The 19,295-nt window shown below is 38.8% G+C and overlaps 1 protein-coding gene across 2 annotated transcripts in view; it reads right to left on the bottom strand.

Moving 5' to 3' along the window:
• The window catches only part of LOC124553908 (zinc finger protein 708-like), a 90,322-nt gene extending 90,099 nt beyond the window's left edge, over window positions 1-223 (bottom strand). Inside the window, exon 1 of one of the 2 annotated variants that reach the window (XM_047127929.1) lies at window positions 79-223. In XM_047127929.1, the coding sequence (XP_046983885.1) occupies window positions 79-156 (78 nt within the window). In that variant the 5' untranslated portion in view covers window positions 157-223. Of the gene's footprint in view, window positions 1-40 lie in introns of both variants that reach the window. The other variant, XM_047127931.1, reaches the window with a different exon arrangement.
• Between the last annotated feature and the right edge of the window lie 19,072 nt (window positions 224-19,295).

Below are 19,295 nucleotides of genomic sequence, written 5' to 3'. Positions count from 1 at the left end.
CGATCTGGTATTTCTCGTATATGACACACAGCATACGTACGTAATTTGCACTAATATGTTTGTTTAAACACTAATCACCTCCGGTTCGGAATGCGGAAACACAGGCTCTCTGAAAATAACAAGTGCTTGGTTCTTACACACATAACCTGAAATCATTACTTATACAATTCAAAGGCATTCCAAATCATAACCAGAGAACAGGCGTCTAAAGCTAGAGAAATGAGGGATGCTCAACTACCGGACCTACCGATAGATGGCTCTAGCGCGTGCCGGCCAAAGATTATATAATTGAGTGTCCGCCATATCTGAATTTGGCGAAAAACGAAGTGTCAAAACACAGATGAAAATGTTTTTCGTTCTGCGCCCTGATAAGTCTTTTATTTTGGATGTTCTAGATATCTACACTTCAACATAATGAAGTGTTTCTTATCTAGTTAGAAAAAACAGTGACAGTTCTGCTATGAAATTCCTAAATTCGAGTGTGTTTCGGAAGTTTGACAAGCTGACCTATAAATTGTTTACTATTAATTTTATGAGTGCTTTACTTATTTACCCGTTTTAAAATACTATTTAATATTCAATGGAGCTCAACAAATTACCTTGGTTGCCAAAGCTTTTAACTACAGGTATAATTCGGAAAATCAAGTGTGGAAAACAGTGAAGACGTGTCTTGAAAAAAAGTTGACATCGTTTGCTTAGGGGTATCTTTACTGACAACAGAAATTACAACTGAACTATTAAAGTATTACTTAGTTATAAACGGAAAAACTGTTATTTTTCTTTATCTGAAGTGATGCATTACCGATTTGCATATATGCTGACACTGTAATTGCAACATTCACTTACGAATTTGGCTCTCTCTTTGATCAGAGATTTAAATGCCATAATTTTATTAACGCCTGTACATGACACAGTGTATTTTAACTGAGTGATAAGGTAGAAGCACCAGTTTTTGACAGTGCTTCAGTCTTCGATACGAGACAAGAAATACATTTAAATGAGACAAACACAAAGGCTAATGTTAAGGCTCCTCTTAAATGCATAACTCGTATCATTTGGAAGTTAAGTGTAGTAATAATATTATATTGGACTGATCCATGATGTAGGAAGTGAAGGAACTTGTTGAAAATAACATCAATCACAGCTGTTAATTTTAAGGTTGGGGTGTCTTAAAACTGTAATTTTCAATTCTGACACCCAAATAATGGCTGGTACCATGGTTTTATTTTAAAATTGAATTCAAAACATGTCAGTGAGCAAAATTAATTAGACTATGAATTACAACCATGGAATTTTATTTCTGTGAATGTTGGTTCCAGTCTTTGACATGGTGTCAAACACTGGAATGACTGGTTGTCATGATATGGCCCAAGCAAAAAACAAACCTGAAAGCGAAAGCTGTAGAAGCTGGCCAGACAGGCACCCCAATGGCTGCTACAATCTGTGTTAGACAAGGGTGACATTATATTGCAAATTTTGTGTAAAAAGTTCCATATTGTCTGAATTTGTCCTATACTGACAGGACATTCTAGTCCAGTCGATTTTCTTATCTGCAAAAGTACACTAGACAATACCAGTGGTACAAAGGTAGTGCCAAATTACAAACTATCCAGTAACAACAGAAGTATTGCTGGACAATGTACAGTAAATAACACGTAATAACCTGAGACATTCAGAATTGGTTTGAAGAAATAGAACAGCATTTGGAAAGAGAGTAACATTTTGAAAATAACAAATGACACAAGTAGAGTTTTCAGTTCTTATGAAAGCTCGCTTACTTTTTCTTTTTTTTCTTCTTCCTCTCTCTTCTCCATTCTCAAGGGAAAAATGTGATAAAATAAAAGTGCAAGAAAGTTGTGTACAATGTTGGAAATGATGAAAAAGAAAATCTCACTATGCTTTTAACAGCATATGCTGCTGTAAAGCTTGCTCCTCCTAAGAACATGATTTTCTCCCATCTCTCTCTCTCTCTCTCTCTCTCTCTCTCTCCCCCCCTCCCTCCTCCATGTGAAGAGTATTCCTGTAATTATAGCTAATAGCATACCAAGAACATGAGGGTGTCACAGTGGAGATTTGTTTTCTGATACAGACGTCTGATACAACTATTCCACAGCAAAGCTTACTTTCAACAGGTGTGGTAGCAGTGCATTCCCTTAGGATAACAGAATATTATGTCCTCCAGGAATCACATTGGGTACACCACTTACATCATAAACTGTACAGCAACTACAATGTTTTGTGAGCAAGTAATACCAGTCAGTATCTTTAATTTTAACATAAGTCTTGACTCCCTTAATTACCTGCTTATACATGTGCTTGTACTACAGGTTATTGGTAAAGCAAATACTTATTGAATAGGTCTTCACACTTTTAATACTTAGCAGAAATTCTGAAAAAAGTAAATTCTTTTATTACTGTATCACCTCTATGGTGAATTAAGAGGTACTGACTGGTTTCGTTGAACATTTAATAGAAGCCTTTATTTTACCTGTTATTGATAAAGAGCCATTCCAAGTTCAGTACATTACAATCTCTCGCATTTTTCATGAGGTTTGTTATTCTGTACACTAATATTTCTTCTTCTAAATGGTAAATATTGCATTCAGACATTGTCGGTATTAAAGGTAATTCATGAAATAAATTATATTTAAACCAGAAAATTAAAGGTTCCACATGGCACATGAAAAGTACCTTGTTACACACATGTATGTACAGATTCCAAAATGTCTGTGAATTTGAGTTACAAACTTTTTTAAATAGAAATATGAAGATCACAATACTTTGGGTCTGCAATAAGTCAAATGTAAAATACTTTAGTTCCCTATAGGAAACTTTGTTCTTTACGTGACTCGTGCAACTGCTTTCACTCTTAATGGAAAACTAAATGGTTTATGTTAAAGTTAACTTGCAAAAAGTGTAACCATTGTTACATAATTTCTGTGAAGTAAGATTCCTTAATGTTAATTCCTTCCTTTGTCATTGTAACTTGATAATTTCAGTTCCATATGGGACATATGACCCACAAAAAAAAATGAAATGCTTTTATTACTATGACCAAACAAAATCTTTTTAACATGTAGTACACAGTTCAAATCAGCAAAAAGTGTAACTGTATAATTAAGGTAAATGTTGATGAAAATTAGGCATGTAACATGAATACTGAAATTTCCTAATCCACAACTTGTGGTTGTGTGGTAGCGTTCTCACTTCCCGCGCCCGGGTTCGGTGCCCGGCGGGGTCAGGGATTTTCTCTGTCTTGTGATGACTGGGTGTTGTGTGATATTCTTAGGCTAGTTAGGTTTAAGTAGTTCTAAGTTCTAGGGGACTAATGACCATAAATGTTAAGTCCCATAGTGCTCAGAGCCATTTGAACCATTTTTTGAAATTTCCTAGATTTCCAAGTGTAACTGTAATCACTGTATTCAGTACTTTGTAGTGCTAGAAAGATAATTCTATACGATTATTTGCATTCTCTTCCACTCCCCCCTCCCTCAACACAGGAAAATATAATAGAAAGACCTCCTAGCAAAATAAAGACAAAATTAAGAAAATTAGATTTTGCCTGAATCAGGCCCCCTTATTCTAGAATGGTTCTAAAGTAATAAGAATGCTTACAATCAATTGGAACATTGTGTTCATTCTAAGAAGTATTAAAACAAGAATTAAGAGAGTAACAATTTTATTGCTCTTATGTTGCAGAGTATCCACAAACATTACTGTTTGAAACATAGGGCCACTGCATACTCCATTAGATCACACCCATTCTGTGATTAAACTGCTTTCTTAAAGTGAAAAATTCAAGGTAACATAGTTATTGAGGGAAATATTTTCTCACACTGAAAGCTATCTGTCAAATAAGTCTCAGAACTTTTTTTTTCATTAATTTCACACAAATCACCTGTTTTTAATGCAAGTGCATATTTTGTAACACCTAACATCTTAAAATAAGCTTATATAATAAATAATTATAATTTTGTTACAATATCTACACAGGATGTAAAGAGTTAATTTTACTTCAATGTGATTCATTGTTTGAAGTTCATCATTATACAACAACAAATCTATGGACAAATTAGTTTTAAAATACCTGTCAAAATGTCACACCCATCTGCATGAAATGTCCCAATACATAATCTTTTCCAATTTGAGCACTATACATGATTAAACAATATGAGTTTATTTAACTTCTGCCTTATATGTGATTTGTTGTTTAAAATTTTCTCAGCGGGCTTTTTTTTCCATATGTTTTTAAGCATGTGCTGGAATACAGGGATGCAATCTTACAAACCCAATTTCATAATGGTAATCATGACCAAGAGCAGGAGCAGGAAATGGGTAATCTACGAATTTAATTTTAACACAATGCAAAATCTTGGCCTGTATATATTTCTGTCGCATATCCCCAGCAATCACAAACATCTGAAACAGTTTCTGAGTATTCTACAACAGAGTACACGCAGTGACTTGTTTTTAACAGTTTTCCCCAGTTAACAAAATTTACAAATGCATTTTTATTGGCTATATTGGGAAAAGCATAGAGATAAATACATTCTAATGCAGATTTAACATTTCTTGCATAGAGCAGCAATGGAACACCAATGATTTTTAAGCTTTTGATATAATTTTCAGTGTCTGAAAATACCAAGCCAATAAAATTTGTTGTCAAGTCTCTGGGGGTTCTTATACCCTTTACCTAATGGATTTCTAGAGTTCAGAATATCAAAAATCCTATCAATATAATACAAAAATTCTACTGTTGCTTCACTTCCTTTAAAATTTGGATCACAAACCCTCCTCAAAAACTCTATACTATCTTCCACGCTAGAACTCAAAGTCTGTGCAGCTAATGAAACATTCATTTTTCTATTTACACTACTTATATGTTGTCCTGATAGTTTGTTCGCAAATGTCATACCTTCTTGTTGTACCTTGTTCAATTGGTCAATGAAATGCCATGTAATAATGCCAGTTGGAGGGGTCGACAGAAGCGTCCGATCCAACGCGTCAGCTTTGACCCGTGACGTAAGGGTGTTGCGTGTGACGTCATGACGGCGCGGAGTTTGGTTTGAGTGTGGCTGTCTCCAGTTCCGTTTTATCTTATTTTATTTACTTTTCTGATCTGTTCGTTCTATCTCGTAAGATTTTTTTAAATTTAAAAACACTTATTATTTCTTTTAATTATCTGTTTCCTCGAGTTTCTGTTTTAGTTTATTATATTTATCTTTGATCTGTTCGTTCTATCCCGTGAGATTTTTTTTTTAAAGACGAAAAACACTAATCAGCTACTGAAGCATCTTTATCTTCTATGGGTTGCAGGGGTTACGACCCCTGGGGAGGTGGGTCGGTATTCATGCATGGCTGTCTTCACTTACACGTTGTAGGTACGCAAGGTGTCTAAATTTGTTTATATTTAGTTTGCCCCCCACCCAAAACACCCCATTTCCCGCGCTTGTCCCGTTAGTGTCATTAGGCTTGTTGTGGAAAGTGTGTGTGTTTGTTTTTGTTTCCGCCATATTTGTGACGTCATGGGTCAAAGCAGACGGGTGGGATCGGACGCTTCCGTATTTCCAGTTGGAGACTCAATAGCAGATACTTCTGCTAGAGCATTTCTGGCAAACTTAATCATATGGCACATGTCCAAGATACACTAAACATTGTATTTTTCCACAGGGTGAGGAAAGTAGCTTTTAAAATCACCCTTGTAAAAATTTTAAGTACAGCCAAGTGAATGTAAAGTGCTTATATTTACCTTACAGCCATCACATGTAACACGAAACACTAATGCCAGAACTATGCAGCCTCTCTAAAGCAGATTTTATCAGTGTGGCCTGATTATTTGCCTGTACACCGTTGATAAAGAAATATGCAATCAGGCATTTAAATTTGCCTTTAATAGAGACAAGCATGAAAACCAGAGCCTCAGATGGCTCTATTACTTCTTTTACTGAGGCACTTCCCCACCAAAGTCTAAAAAACCTGTGTACTGCTTAGTTCCTTGGTCCCAAACTACTTGCTTCCTAATTGCCACACTGTCTACAATTAGACATGAATCGCCGAACTGGTCCCTTACAATGTACTTGAAAACATCTTTTAAGAAGCCAGGTTCACAGTCTACACTTGCCACCCATTTTGAAATCAATGGGGCAGAGGCATTAATTTTTTCAGGTATTCATATTCTGCTGGTGAATAAAAGTACACGGTCATCGCAAACATTTTCACATTTGTTGTGTATCTATTACCCTTTGATGAGAGAGAGTTGTTCACTAAATTGCACACTAATTCCACTTGTGTTCCTTTCTGATGATTGAGGAAGTTATGTAACTTCTCAGGAAGATGCCCATTCTCCTTCAATGAACTTATGATGTCATCCACGGAAAACACTTTCTTCTTCGAATTTTTTCACGGACACACTTCAGTTTACGTTTTAATTCGTGCACAATGTCTGAGAAAAAAAATGCCAGTTTCGGTCGCCTTGTCTTCCATTTATACTTTCGACTGTATACCACAATCAATTACTGAAGAACCAACTGCACTCTAAATAAGGAAATAATTTCGTTATATACGATTGAAATAACTCAAGGTTTGATGAAAAAATATTATAAGAAAACGTTGGGGGTGTGAAAACATCCTTATACTAACGTTTTCGACACAATTCGCAGCTTCTGCATTGGATAAGTGGGACATGCTTTCCACGGAAGAATTCTCATTGACAACATTCTCCACGCAATCAGTAGCTTCTGCAGTGGGCAAATCGAGCACGGATTCCATGACAGAACGCTAAAAACAAAAATATGGACCCGTATTACAACATGGCTTAGACCTATGTAGCGTACGAAATAAATTCACAACAGTAAAAAGCGCACACACAGCAAGGAAAGTAATTAGCTACCTCATATGGAGAATCATCGTTGTCACTCAAAATCCTAACAACATGTCGTCGTGGCTGTTTATTTGGTGCATCAAATGTGTCGGAAAGTCGAAAACTATGGCACTGCTTGGGTTTGAAACGTTTCTCCCACGTTCCAGGGTTCACTACGTAATCATCTTGTCGGAAACGGTTTCCGCAAAGAAAACTGCAAGACGTAGGATTAAAATCTTTCCGCTTCACGGAAGGAATCCATGTCTTTAGTAGCTCTGGGTGCTTTAGAGGAAACCTGTTCAAAAACATCGAATTAGCAAACGCACTAAGTCTGTATTTTTATCGTATTGTATCGGTAGTCGTATTACCTCTGAAATGGTAAGTCACTCTCCTTACTCCATCGCTTCGTACAATTGAAAGCGGAACAAGAAATCACCATTTCGATAGTCCGTAATTCCTTATACACCGTACAGACCGAGAGAAACTTCTTGCCAAATTCAAATATGGCGGGCAATACAGACGACAGTAATCAGCTGGTGGAGCCATCTATCGGTAGGTCCGGTAGTTGAGCATCCCTCATTTTGCTAGCTTTAGACGCCTGTAACCAGAGACGTCAAAGATAATACAAGAATTAAATGTGGAAAAAATTTATGGTTCAGATGTGCCCAATAAATGAAATTAAACCAACACAATAGTTGTACGAACAGTTACCACAGCATCATTACAAGGTATTGGCAAACTATTTCATTCATGGTAGTTACTTGAAAAAATAATTAAAATATTGACTTAGTTCCAGACTCAATATGTGTCTTTCCTTGATTTCACGTCCCTACCATCTAATAATACAAATACATAAATACAAAATCAAATAGGGGTAATGCAGGAGTAGGTTTAATAATGAATAAAAATTGGAGTGCGGGTTAGCTACTACAAACAGCATAGTGAACGCATTATTGTGGCCAAGATAGACACCAAGCCCATGCCTACTACAGTAGTGCAAGTTTATATGCCAACTAGCTCTGCAGATGATGAAGAAATAGATGAAATGTATGACGAGATAAAAGAAATTATTCAGGTAGTGAAGGGAGACGAAAATTTAATAGTCATGGGTGACTGGAATTCGTCAGTAGGAAAAGGGAGAGAAGGAAACATAGTAGGTGAATATGGATTGGGGGGAAGGAATGAAAGCGGAAGCCGCCTTGTAGAATTTTGCACAGAGCATAATTTAATCATAGCTAACACTTGGTTCAAGAACCATAAAAGAAGGTTGTATACCTGGAAGAATCCTGGAGATACTAAAAGGTATCAGATAGATTATATAATGGTAAGACAGAGATTTAGGAACCAGGTTTTAAATTGTAAGACATTTCCTGGGGCAGATGTGGATTCTGACCACAATCTATTGGTTATGAACTGCAGATTGAAACTGAAGAAACTGCAAAAAGGTGGGAATTTAAGGAGATGGGACCTGGATAAACTGAAAGAACCAGAGGTTGTAGAGACTTTCAGGGAGAGCATAAGGGAACAATTGACAATTGCAGATTGAAACTGAAGAAACTGCAAAAAGGTGGGAATTTAAGGAGATGGGACCTGGATAAACTGAAAGAAACAGAGGTTGTAGAGAGTTTCAGGGAGAGCATAAGGGAACAATTGAGAGGAATGGGGGAAAGAAATACAGTAGGAGAAGAATGGATAGCTCTGAGGGATGAAGTAGTGAAGGCAGCAGACGATCAAGTAGGTAAAAAGACAAGGGCTAGTAGAAATCCTTGGGTAACAGAAGAAATATTGAATTTAATTGATGAAAGGAGAAAATATAAAAATGCAGTAAATGAAGCAGGCAAAAAGGAATACAAACGTCTCAAAAATGAGATCGACAGGAAGTGCAAAATGGCTAAGCAGGGATGGCTAGAGGACAAATGTAAGGATGTAGAGGCTTGTCTCACTAGGGGTAAGATAGATACTTCCTACAAAAAAATTAAAGAGACCTTTGGAGAGAAGAGAACCACTTGTATGAATATCAAGAGCTCAGATGGTAACCCAGTTCTAAGCAAAGAAGGGAAGGCAGAAAGGTGGAAGGAGTATATAGAGGGTTTATACAAGGGCGATGTGCTTGAGGACAATATTATGGAAATGGAAGAGGATGTAGATGAAGATGAAATGGGAGATAAGATGCTGCGTGAAGAGTTTGACAGAGCACTGAAAGACCTGAGTCGAAACAAGGCCCCGGGAGTAGACAACATTCCATTAGAACTACTGATGGCCTCGGGAGAGCCAGTCATGACAAAACTGTACCATCTGGTGAGCACGATGTATGAGACAGGCGAAATACCCTCAGACTTCAAGAAGAATATAATAATTCCAATCCCAAAGAAAGCAGGTGTTGACAGATGTGAAAATTACCGAACTATCAGTTTAATAAGTCACAGCTGCAAAATACTAACGCGAATTCTTTACAGACGAATGGAAAAACTGGTAGAAGCCGACCTCGGTGAAGATCAGTTTGGATTCCGTAGAAATGTTGGAACACGTGAGGCAATACTGACCTTACGACTTACCTTAGAAGAAAGATTAAGAAAAGGCAAACCTACATTTCTAGCATTTGTAGACTTAGAGAAAGCTTTTGACAATGTTAACTGGAATACTCTCTTTCAAATTCTGAAGGTGGTAGGGGTAAAATACAGGGAGCGAAAGGCTATTTACAATTTGTACAGAAACCAGATGGTAGTTATAAGGGTCGAGGGGCATGAAAGGGAAGCAGTGGTTGGGAAAGGAGTGAGACAGGGTTGTAGCCTCTCCCCGATGTTATTCAATCTGTACATTGAGCAAGCAGTGAAGGAAACAAAAGAAAAATTCGGAATAGGTATTAAAATCCATGGAGAAGAAATAAAAACTTTGAGGTTCGCCGATGACATTGTAATTCTGTCAGAGACAGCAAAGGACTTGGAAAAGCAGTTGAACGGAATGGACAGTGTCTTGAAAGGAGGGTATAAGATGAACATCAACAAAAGCAAAACGAGGATAATGGAATGTAGTCGAATTGAGTCGGGTGATGCTGAGGGAATTAGATTAGGAAATGAGAGAAAGCAGTAAAGGAGTTCTGCTATTTAGGGGGTAAAATAACTGATGATGGTCGAAGTAGAGAGGATATAAAATGTAGACTGGCAATGGCAAGGAAAGCGTTTCTCAAGAAGAGAAATTTGTTAACATCGAGTATAGATTTAAGTGTCAGGAAGTCGTTTCTGAAAGTATTTGTATGGAGTGTAGCCATGTATGGAAGTGAAACATGGACGATAACTAGTTTGGACAAGAAGAGAATAGAAGCTTTCGAAATGTGGTGCTACAGAAGAATGCTGAAGATAAGGTGGGTAGATCACGTAACTAATGAGGAGGTATTGAATAGGATTGGGGAGAAGAGAAGTTTGTGGCACAACTTGACTAGAAGGAGGGATCGGTTGGTAGGAGATGTTTTGAGGCATCAAGGGATCACAAATGTAGCATTGGAGAGCACCGTGGAGGGTAAAAATCGTAGAGGGAGACCAAGAGATGAATACACTAAGCAGATTCAGAAGGATGTAGGTTGCAGTAGGTACTACATCTACATCTACATCTACATTTATACTCCGCAAGTCACCCAACGGTGTGTGGCGGAGGGCACTTTACGTGCCACTGTCATTACCTCCCTTTCCTGTTCCAGTCGCGTATGGTTCGCGGGAAGAATGACTGTCTGAAAGCCTCCGTGCTCGCTCTAATCTCTCTAATTTTACATTCGTGATCTCCTCGGGAGGTACTGGGAGATGAAGAAACTTGCACAGGATAGAGTAGCATGGAGAGCTGCATCAAACCAGTCTCAGGACTGAAGACCACAACAACAACAACAACAACCATCTAATCATTGTTATGGATCCCATCATCTTTAATGTTACCCACTTTCTCGTTCATTACAGACTCCAAATCTATCGCATCTGATTCTTTGTCATCCTGTGTTTTTAGTTTGATCCTCGCATTGCCTTGGGCCAAAGGTCCTGTGTCCACTGACAGTCTAAGAGACTCGACTATATGCGCGTCTATTTTTATAGCGTCATCGAATCCCATCCTAATTTCTTCGTCACCAATTTTTATGGTGGCATATCCACGTTGCAGATCCAAGGTGGCTTGTTACCGGCCGAAAAAATCAACCCCTAATATGGCCTCAACCGTCATTCTTTCTACAACCAGGAACACAACACTAATAGTTTTCTCTTTGTACACACACTCAACTTGACTTTGCTTTTTTACTTCGATGCTTTTCCCAGGCACAGCACCTCGCACATTCGTACGCTGTAGTGGCAACGTCGGCCACTTCACATCTCCCCCACAACAATTAAATACGTCTTCCCCTATAACAGACGCTTGACTCCCTGAGTCTAAGATACAAGGAATTATTACGTTATTTACATCCACGCTGACAATTGGTAATTTAAATCCCAAAAATACCTCCGGTTCTTCCAAAAGAACTTCCCTCATCTCACCATAATCTATGTACAAATCTAACTTATTATCCCCTTTATCGTCAGACTCAGGAGCCGCGCTTGCCTGTCAAATTGTTTCGCTAGCCACTACTGCCGCATCGTTCTCCTTAATATCCTGTCATGGATCTGCTGGCCTTATTTCGACAACAGGAGAGTCCGAGTAGCCAGTATGGCTCGCTCCATTACCATAATAGTTCCGCCACCGTTGATTTCGTCCCTGGTTATTTAAAGGGCCAAAACCTCTCCCACGTCCGTTACTGTTTTGCGGGTATGACACATAATGTACATTCCTGTATCTTTGCTGATGGCTGTTATGCTCATGGCATTCGTGCTCATTTCTCCGCACTTCTTGTGCTTGGTTCGGCACACTTTCTTCCCCTAATTCTTGTAACAATTGCTGAAAAACAGCCACCTCATGCGTGCTCTTCCCCGCGATTGTTATCTCCCTACGTAGTCTATACGGTAGTTTCGTCGGGCAAATTCTGATCAACTCCCCGTCTCCATACGGCACATCCAGGTATTGGTTATCTTTGACCATTTCCTGTAAGCACCATACCGGATTCTTCTCAATATGGTTCTGGCAATTTTCTTTCATTAAAATGTTCAGTTTTATCCTATTCTGTATGCTCTTCGACCAGAACTCATTCAGAAAAGCTTTACAAAAATCTTGATACATCACACAGTCTCTTATCGCTAATTGCATCTTGGCGCTTGCTTCGTCACGAAGGTGAGTGCACACAAAGCGTATCTTCATTTTATCACCCCACAAAGTCGGCATCGTATCTTGAAATTGCCCCAACCAACCACGCGGGTATTGTGGATTATTCTATCAGGATATACCGAATAATTTAGTACTGACACAAAGTGCCTGCGGCATTCCTCCTCATCTTGATCGACTTCTCGTGAACGGGTTCCCACAGTGGGGCCTGCTGCTGGCTCTCTTATTTCGCAAAGACGCTCCTCCAATTCATTTATCTCCTCCAATTCAGTGTGGCGTCGCCTATGAGCGCCCATTGGATCATCGGCATTCATCTAATTTGCCTCTTCATTTTGCTGTGCCGTCTCATCTCTCAACAGTATCGATATCGCCTCCCTGTTCTGGCGATTAATATCTTCTTGTGCCTGACGGAAACTCATTAACGACTGCACTTCCTCACTATCTTTTACTACATTATGCGCCTGCAGCGCGTCTAGTCACTTACCATATTCGTTAATTTTCTTTTCGACACTAGTCGTCGTTACAACGCCCTCTGCTATCACGCCTTCTATGCGTTCGTTCACTGCCTCTAATCTTTCGTTAACTGTCCTTTCATTCCCCTCGACCCTCTCTTGTACTGAATCTATTATAATTTTTTGTTCCTGAAATTGTCTATTACATTCTTCCCTCAAATTGTCAAACCGCTTGCCTATCTCTTCAAACCTCTGTTCTATTTCTCCAAATCTCTGGCCAGTTCTTATCTATCTCTTCAAACCTCTGTCCTATTTCTTCAAACCTCTGGCTAGACTTCTTATCTATCTCTTCAAACCTCTGTCCTATTTCTTTCAGAAGAACGCTCATCCGAGCTGGCCCATCACTGACATGAGCCTCACTTGGAACATCACGATTTGTTGCACCTGAGCCTGGTGAGACGTGTCCCCGTCTCGCGCTCTTCGGCAGCGGCTTCGCCTAACGATAAACAACGCTGCCAGCGTTGGGACAACGACCTGCGCTCAGGGAGGGAAAGTCGCCACTGGCGGCCATTTCCTGTTCGCCTACATCACGTAACTTGACTAAATCTGAGAAATACATTTATAGCTACAGCTTATAGCTCTGAGGAATCAGGAGATTGTCTGGGATTCATAATCAAAAACCATTCTCTCTAAAATGTCCACTATATTCTGATACTCACAGACCAAAAAGAATCCACACAGTCCAACTACCAGAGCAGTTCAGAGTCTAATGCGCTGATGTAACTATAACTATTCCAATTAAATGTTTAAGTGACTGCTCGCCATAATTTGATGATAATGTTCATCAACCACCACGCTAATAATGGTAGAATGTCTGCCATCTGGCAGAACGTAAAATACGTCATACGCAAACTAAAGATAGATCATTAACGTCATCCCAAAATTAACACTTCACTCGAAAACGATTTCATGGTTACGCGTATCTCGAGTAACTTATTACTGCATCCGAGGCTGTTAATATCAATGATACCGACACGACGCGACTCCCGGCACAGGTGGTGCGCTAATCAGTGTCTGGAGAGAACTGAGGCCTTCTCTTCTTCACACAGCTTTCTTACATATAAAGCTGCGGTGCGGATGGCTAAGGGAACGCCTGATCAAATCTGCTCTCCCGACTAGCCACTGGGCTAGTAATGAACCACTTTAAGTTATCGAATAAATCATTGCTTCCTTTGCTGATGGCTGATGAAGCTCTCAATTTAAATGTGCAATCAGCACACAGGAAAGTAATCATAATAAAAGTCTGACGTGGCTAAGTCAAATATTTTGGGCAAGATAATTAATTTAATTACACTACACGCAGTAGACGAGCTCTGAACTTGCCCTTTGGAGATACGCTATCGCTATAGTTTTATAGTTATTCGGTTGAAAATTCTCACATCTTTATGATTATAGCGGATCTCCCTTCTACTTAAATTTAAATATCCTAGCTTTATTTATTCGCCTACTTAATCTATCTTGCTTCCTTAATTTTTAAGATAAAAACCAGAAAATCGTGAATTTCAACTAAAATTTTAATTTGTGAGATCCAGAATACTGTTTCTACTAAATTATTATGCAAACGGAATCAACATAAAATTTTTAAGTTTCTAGCTCTTTTCTGTTGCGCCAATGATTTTTACAGAAAAACGTCCAAATTTCGAAAATGGTTAAAGTTATTGAACTGATATTCGACACATGTTGATTTCGTATTACTCCTGACATGCTAGAAACGTTTCAGGTTACTGACTTCATTTTAAAGTATTGCGCAATATTTATGACGTCAGAGCTAGTTACAGCAGACTAGGCTGGCACACAACGGAAAGACTGATGTGAATTTTATAAGGCGTGAGTATACAGCTTCCCTACATCACCCTCTACTTGATTTTTTTAAATGTAAATGCAAAATAATAAATTACAAAAAAGAGAAGCAAGAGTACAGCTTAACTCCCTATGAAAATTAAAATTGAAATGTGTAAACATATAGAAATATTAATAGAAAACTTATTACTTTAAATTGCTGGCATGTTCACTGCCTCTTAAGCAACATTATCACTCAAAGTTTAAGCAAAATCAGTGAAACACTTTGGCATACATATTGCCTTAGACAGACAAACACATAAAAATATGTAAAATTACGAAAATCTTAAATCCATTAAATTGTCTGTAAATATTTTTACGTACACAAACTCATAGAAAATAACACAGTTATTCATGATACATAAACAGATAATTATATCTTTGCAGTCTTTTCTAAACCTGAAAGAAAATTTCACAAATCATGACAATTTCATTTTTACACACATGGTTGTAGCCGCTTTGGCTGGCGTTCAACACTTCCATTCACAAGGGTAGGGGAGGGAAAGTTGCTATGGTGTGCATCCTTCACGTTCACTCTAAATTACATGGGGAAAGGGGAGGGGTCACTGTGAGTTGTGTCCAAGTCACTCCACGCTTTCACGCAGGTACCAGGCTGCCATTATCTGGTTTGTCCTGTAGAACAAACAAAAAGAGTGCCTCAGACTCTGTTCGCTTAATATCTAAGGGTGGGTCACAATGAAATGGCGATATATACATACATTTTACCTTTCAATATGTTACTGGAACAAAGTTAAAAGAACTTTTTCAATTTTACTCTCGCGGTTACTTAACTGTCATAAAATCGGTAAACAAATGGTTCAAAACGCCGTTAGTCACGTACTAGAGAAAATTTATGCTCAAGGCATACAATCATGAATCCTATTTAATCTCAATTTATTATTTCTGGGCCAGAACACTGAACCAATGCTCGGTTATTTCCTGACAAATCTGTATTTTATTTACTTAACTGACTCATCTTCGATTACCTTATTCTTACAGATAGTATGAGTATATTTGATTAGCAGTTGTCTTCTCAGCCTCTTTGTACATGTGAGTAACTTGTGGTAATAGTACAGTTCTGCGTGTTCAAAACACACTACGTTTAGTTGACTACTAAATCCACTTATTGGTCCTCTGCCGCTGTGTCAGTTCCACATCTGCAATTATGTACTTACTTCATCGAAGTGTATTTATGCTGAGCTATAAATAATGTTTCACGTCTGCCATTATCTTACTCTACTATGTTGCTAGTGTATGTACTTATTTAACACTCACTCTATTAACATTTAACGCATAGGATAGCACATCTATTTCATATCTATAGTGTATTGCAGCTGATCAGTTTGCTCACGTTGCAATCCATTTCCACTGAAACCATAGGTAGTCTCTCTCGACCTACCACTAAAGTGCATTAAGTAATTATGGCCAAGCGTAATGCTAAATTCCTTAAACCTATAGGACACCATGAGCTGCTCTGTCTCATCTAACATAAGGGTACGTATGGTCGCAAAATAAATGGCTCTGAGCACTATGGGACTCAACTGCTGAGGTCATTAGTCCCCTAGAACTTAGAACTAGTTAAACCTAACTAACCTAAGGACATCACACACATCCATGCCCGAGGCAGGATTCGAACCTGCGACCGTAGCGGTCTCGCGGTTCCAGACTGCAGCGCCAGAACCGCGCGGCCACTTCGGCCGGCACGTATGGTCGCATTCACGCCTCCAACTCATAACCTCAATACGTGTACGTGTGTCCTGTCACACACTACATCAAATAACGGGCAGCTCCAACCCTATAAATATTTCAAGGACATGTCCTTCACGTCTCAACCACAAACACTGTTCAATTCCATTACACTGCCATTCCTTGCTACACAAGGTGAGTTCATTCTTACAACTTATCTGCATATTTTTCGTAACACTAAGCAATGTCTTTTACTATTAATTAGTTAGCTCTACAGCATACAATAGGTTTCACTGCCACTTCAGATCCTGCTTGTACACGAATTTGTATATATTTTTAAATTACTGTTGCTGGACCATTTCCAATAAAACAACAACTTTGTACTTATAAGATTACCAGGGTTCTATACATACTTGTTACTTAAATACCTTTGTATCTTAATTACATCATATTTCTCTGTTGTTTATGTCACTGTTAGGTTTGTCACATTAGGTATTTTCTTCACTAATCGGTGGATAGAATGGTTACAGAACTCATGGCTTGATAGCCATGACGGAAAATTTTTGTATTGCAAAGAAGGAGTCGAAACTTTGGTGGATAGGAAAGATGAAGATAGAGTGAGACCTGAAATGGGAAAGAAGATCTCACCCAGCTGGGACTGCACAGCTGCCACACTGTGTAGAGGTTACAGAACAACCTCCTCCCTACAGAATGCATTCACTACCTATGAACTTCTTTAGGTCGATCACGTTCCTGAGACCTAATAGCTTTTTACTCTTAGGGTACTCTAGTCTATATGCATTGACATGTGGTTTTCCTATGATCCTGAAAGGTCCTTGGTATACGAACATGAATTTCTTTGTTTCATTTATTTTCTTTGATTTTTCCTTGGTTTTGACAAGGACTAACTGACCTATTTCAAAACTGGTGGGTACAGCTTTTGCGTCATGACGCTTCTTCCTTTCCAATGCTCTTTTTCTTATATTTGCCCTAGCCTTTAACTTCTTCTCGTCCGTGGATATTTGCGTTAGAATAGGGAATTCTACCATATCTGCAATCACATTGTGCAGTTCTTGACCAAACATCAATTCGCAAGGTGCAAAACCAGTTGCATCATGCCTTAAGTTGTTAATTACATTCTCAAAATACTTCATGTGCTCTGCCCAACTTGAGTGTTTCCGAGCACAATAAGTCCTACAAAGCCTATTCAATTCTCTCAAAATACGTTTACTCATATTTCCTTGGGGGAAATACGCAGATATTTTCTGATGTTTCACTCCAGCCTCATCCAGACATTCTTTAAATCTATCAGAAGTAAATTGAGGCCCATTGTCAGACAGCAAACTCTTCGGAACGCCAACGTTCATGAAGAAATCTTTTTCCAACTTTTCTACCAACGTTTTTCCATTCACTCTTTTAATTGGGTATAGCTTAACATATTTACTAAGTCCATCCACAACAACAAAAACATGGGTGCACCCACCTCTCGAAGCAGGAAGAGGGTCAAACAAATCACAAGCCAGTAATTCTAGGGTTTCAGTAGGCTCTACTGAATGCATATCCCCTTGTATTCTGGTGTTAGCAGCACGGACTTTCTGGCACACTACACAAGATGTTAGACGCTTGGCAACACGGCGGTACATGTTGTCAAACACAACTTTCTCTTTTAATTTTGCAATGCACTTCTTTGCACCATAGTGCCAATACGTCAGGTGTACATAGTCGATTAGTAAGTCTACATGTTGTGAGGGAAAGCACAGCTTCCACTCAGAAACACCTACCTTTTTCCTCCTAAACAGAATACCTTTATGCAGACGGTAGTATTGCGAAACCTTATGATAGTTCGCATCTCCCAAATAGCTCTTTACTAATCTCAGCTGGTCATCTGCATTCTGCTCACGTCTCAAGTTCTTAATCACCCTCTTTAATGGACTTTCTTCCTTTACTTCGTGCAACGCAAACATTCGTACTTCACTTAGGTCTGTTGCTGTATTTCCCGCGTCATCACAGAGCTCCGCACTTCTAGATAACCCATCAGCTACCAGATTGTCTTTCCCTTGAATATGTCTAACCTCAAGGTGAAACTGCTGGAGATACAATGATCATCTTACCAAACGAGCATTCCTCAACTTACAGGTCTTTAAAAAGGCCACTGTAAACAATTATCTTGTGACCTAATAGATACTGCTCAAATTTCTGCACCCCAAATACAATTGCCAATGATTCCAGTTCTGAGATGCCATAATTTCTCTCTGCTGCCTGTAAAGATCAACTTGCTGAAGCTGTGGTCTTGTGCACGTCTTGTTCATTCTCTATTTCTACTTGGAATATCTCCACAGCTATACCATAGCCACTAGCATCAACAGACATACAGAATGGTTTTTCAAAATCAGGATGATGTAAAATAGGACTATTAATTAAAGATTGTTTAAGCACCTCGAACGCCTGTTGGCATTCGGCTGTCCAAACCCAAGGGGTATTCTTTTTCAGCAGGAGGTGAAGACAGGGCGCATTAAAAGCCTGATCAATAACAAAACGCCAATGGAAGCCGAAAAGACCGAACATCGATCTCAACTGCTTCTTGTTTCTGGGAGCCTCAAATTATTCAATTACTGCTAGCTTGCCTGGGTCAGGCAGAATATCTTTTCCACTTATCATATATCCCAAGAAACCTATTTCCTCTTTAATGCACTCTGTCTTTTCAATCTTTAGTTTCATGCCACCTCTCTCAATAGCCTCTAACACTTCCTCTAATAAAACTATGTGTTCTTCCCAGGTAGGAGTTGTATTAACAGATCATCTACGTAGACTGTGACTTTATTAATTAAGGATGGTCCTAAAACATGGCACATCACACGTACGAAGGCAAACAGAGATATTAAGTCCGAAAAGTACCACACGGTATTGGTAACAAACTCCATCGCACAAGAAAGCTGTGTACTTCCTTGAACTTTCCGCCAGTGGCAAATTCCAATATCCACACGTGATGTCCATAGAAGTTAAGAATTTTACTCTCTGGAACTTTTGCAATAAGTCGTCCATGTTCTGCGGTCTGTCACTTTCCCTAATCATTATTTCATTCAACCAACGAGCGTCCAAGACCAATCTGACGCTCCCATCTCTTTTTGGTACAACAACAAGAGGACTATTGTACTCACTGACCGCTTTTTCAA

Source organism: Schistocerca americana, chromosome 11, assembly GCF_021461395.2.
Source record: "Schistocerca americana isolate TAMUIC-IGC-003095 chromosome 11, iqSchAmer2.1, whole genome shotgun sequence".
Lineage (NCBI taxonomy): Eukaryota > Metazoa > Arthropoda > Insecta > Orthoptera > Acrididae > Schistocerca > Schistocerca americana.
The sequence above is the reverse complement of the archived record's forward strand: the minus strand, read 5'-3'. Positions and strand labels throughout refer to the sequence as shown.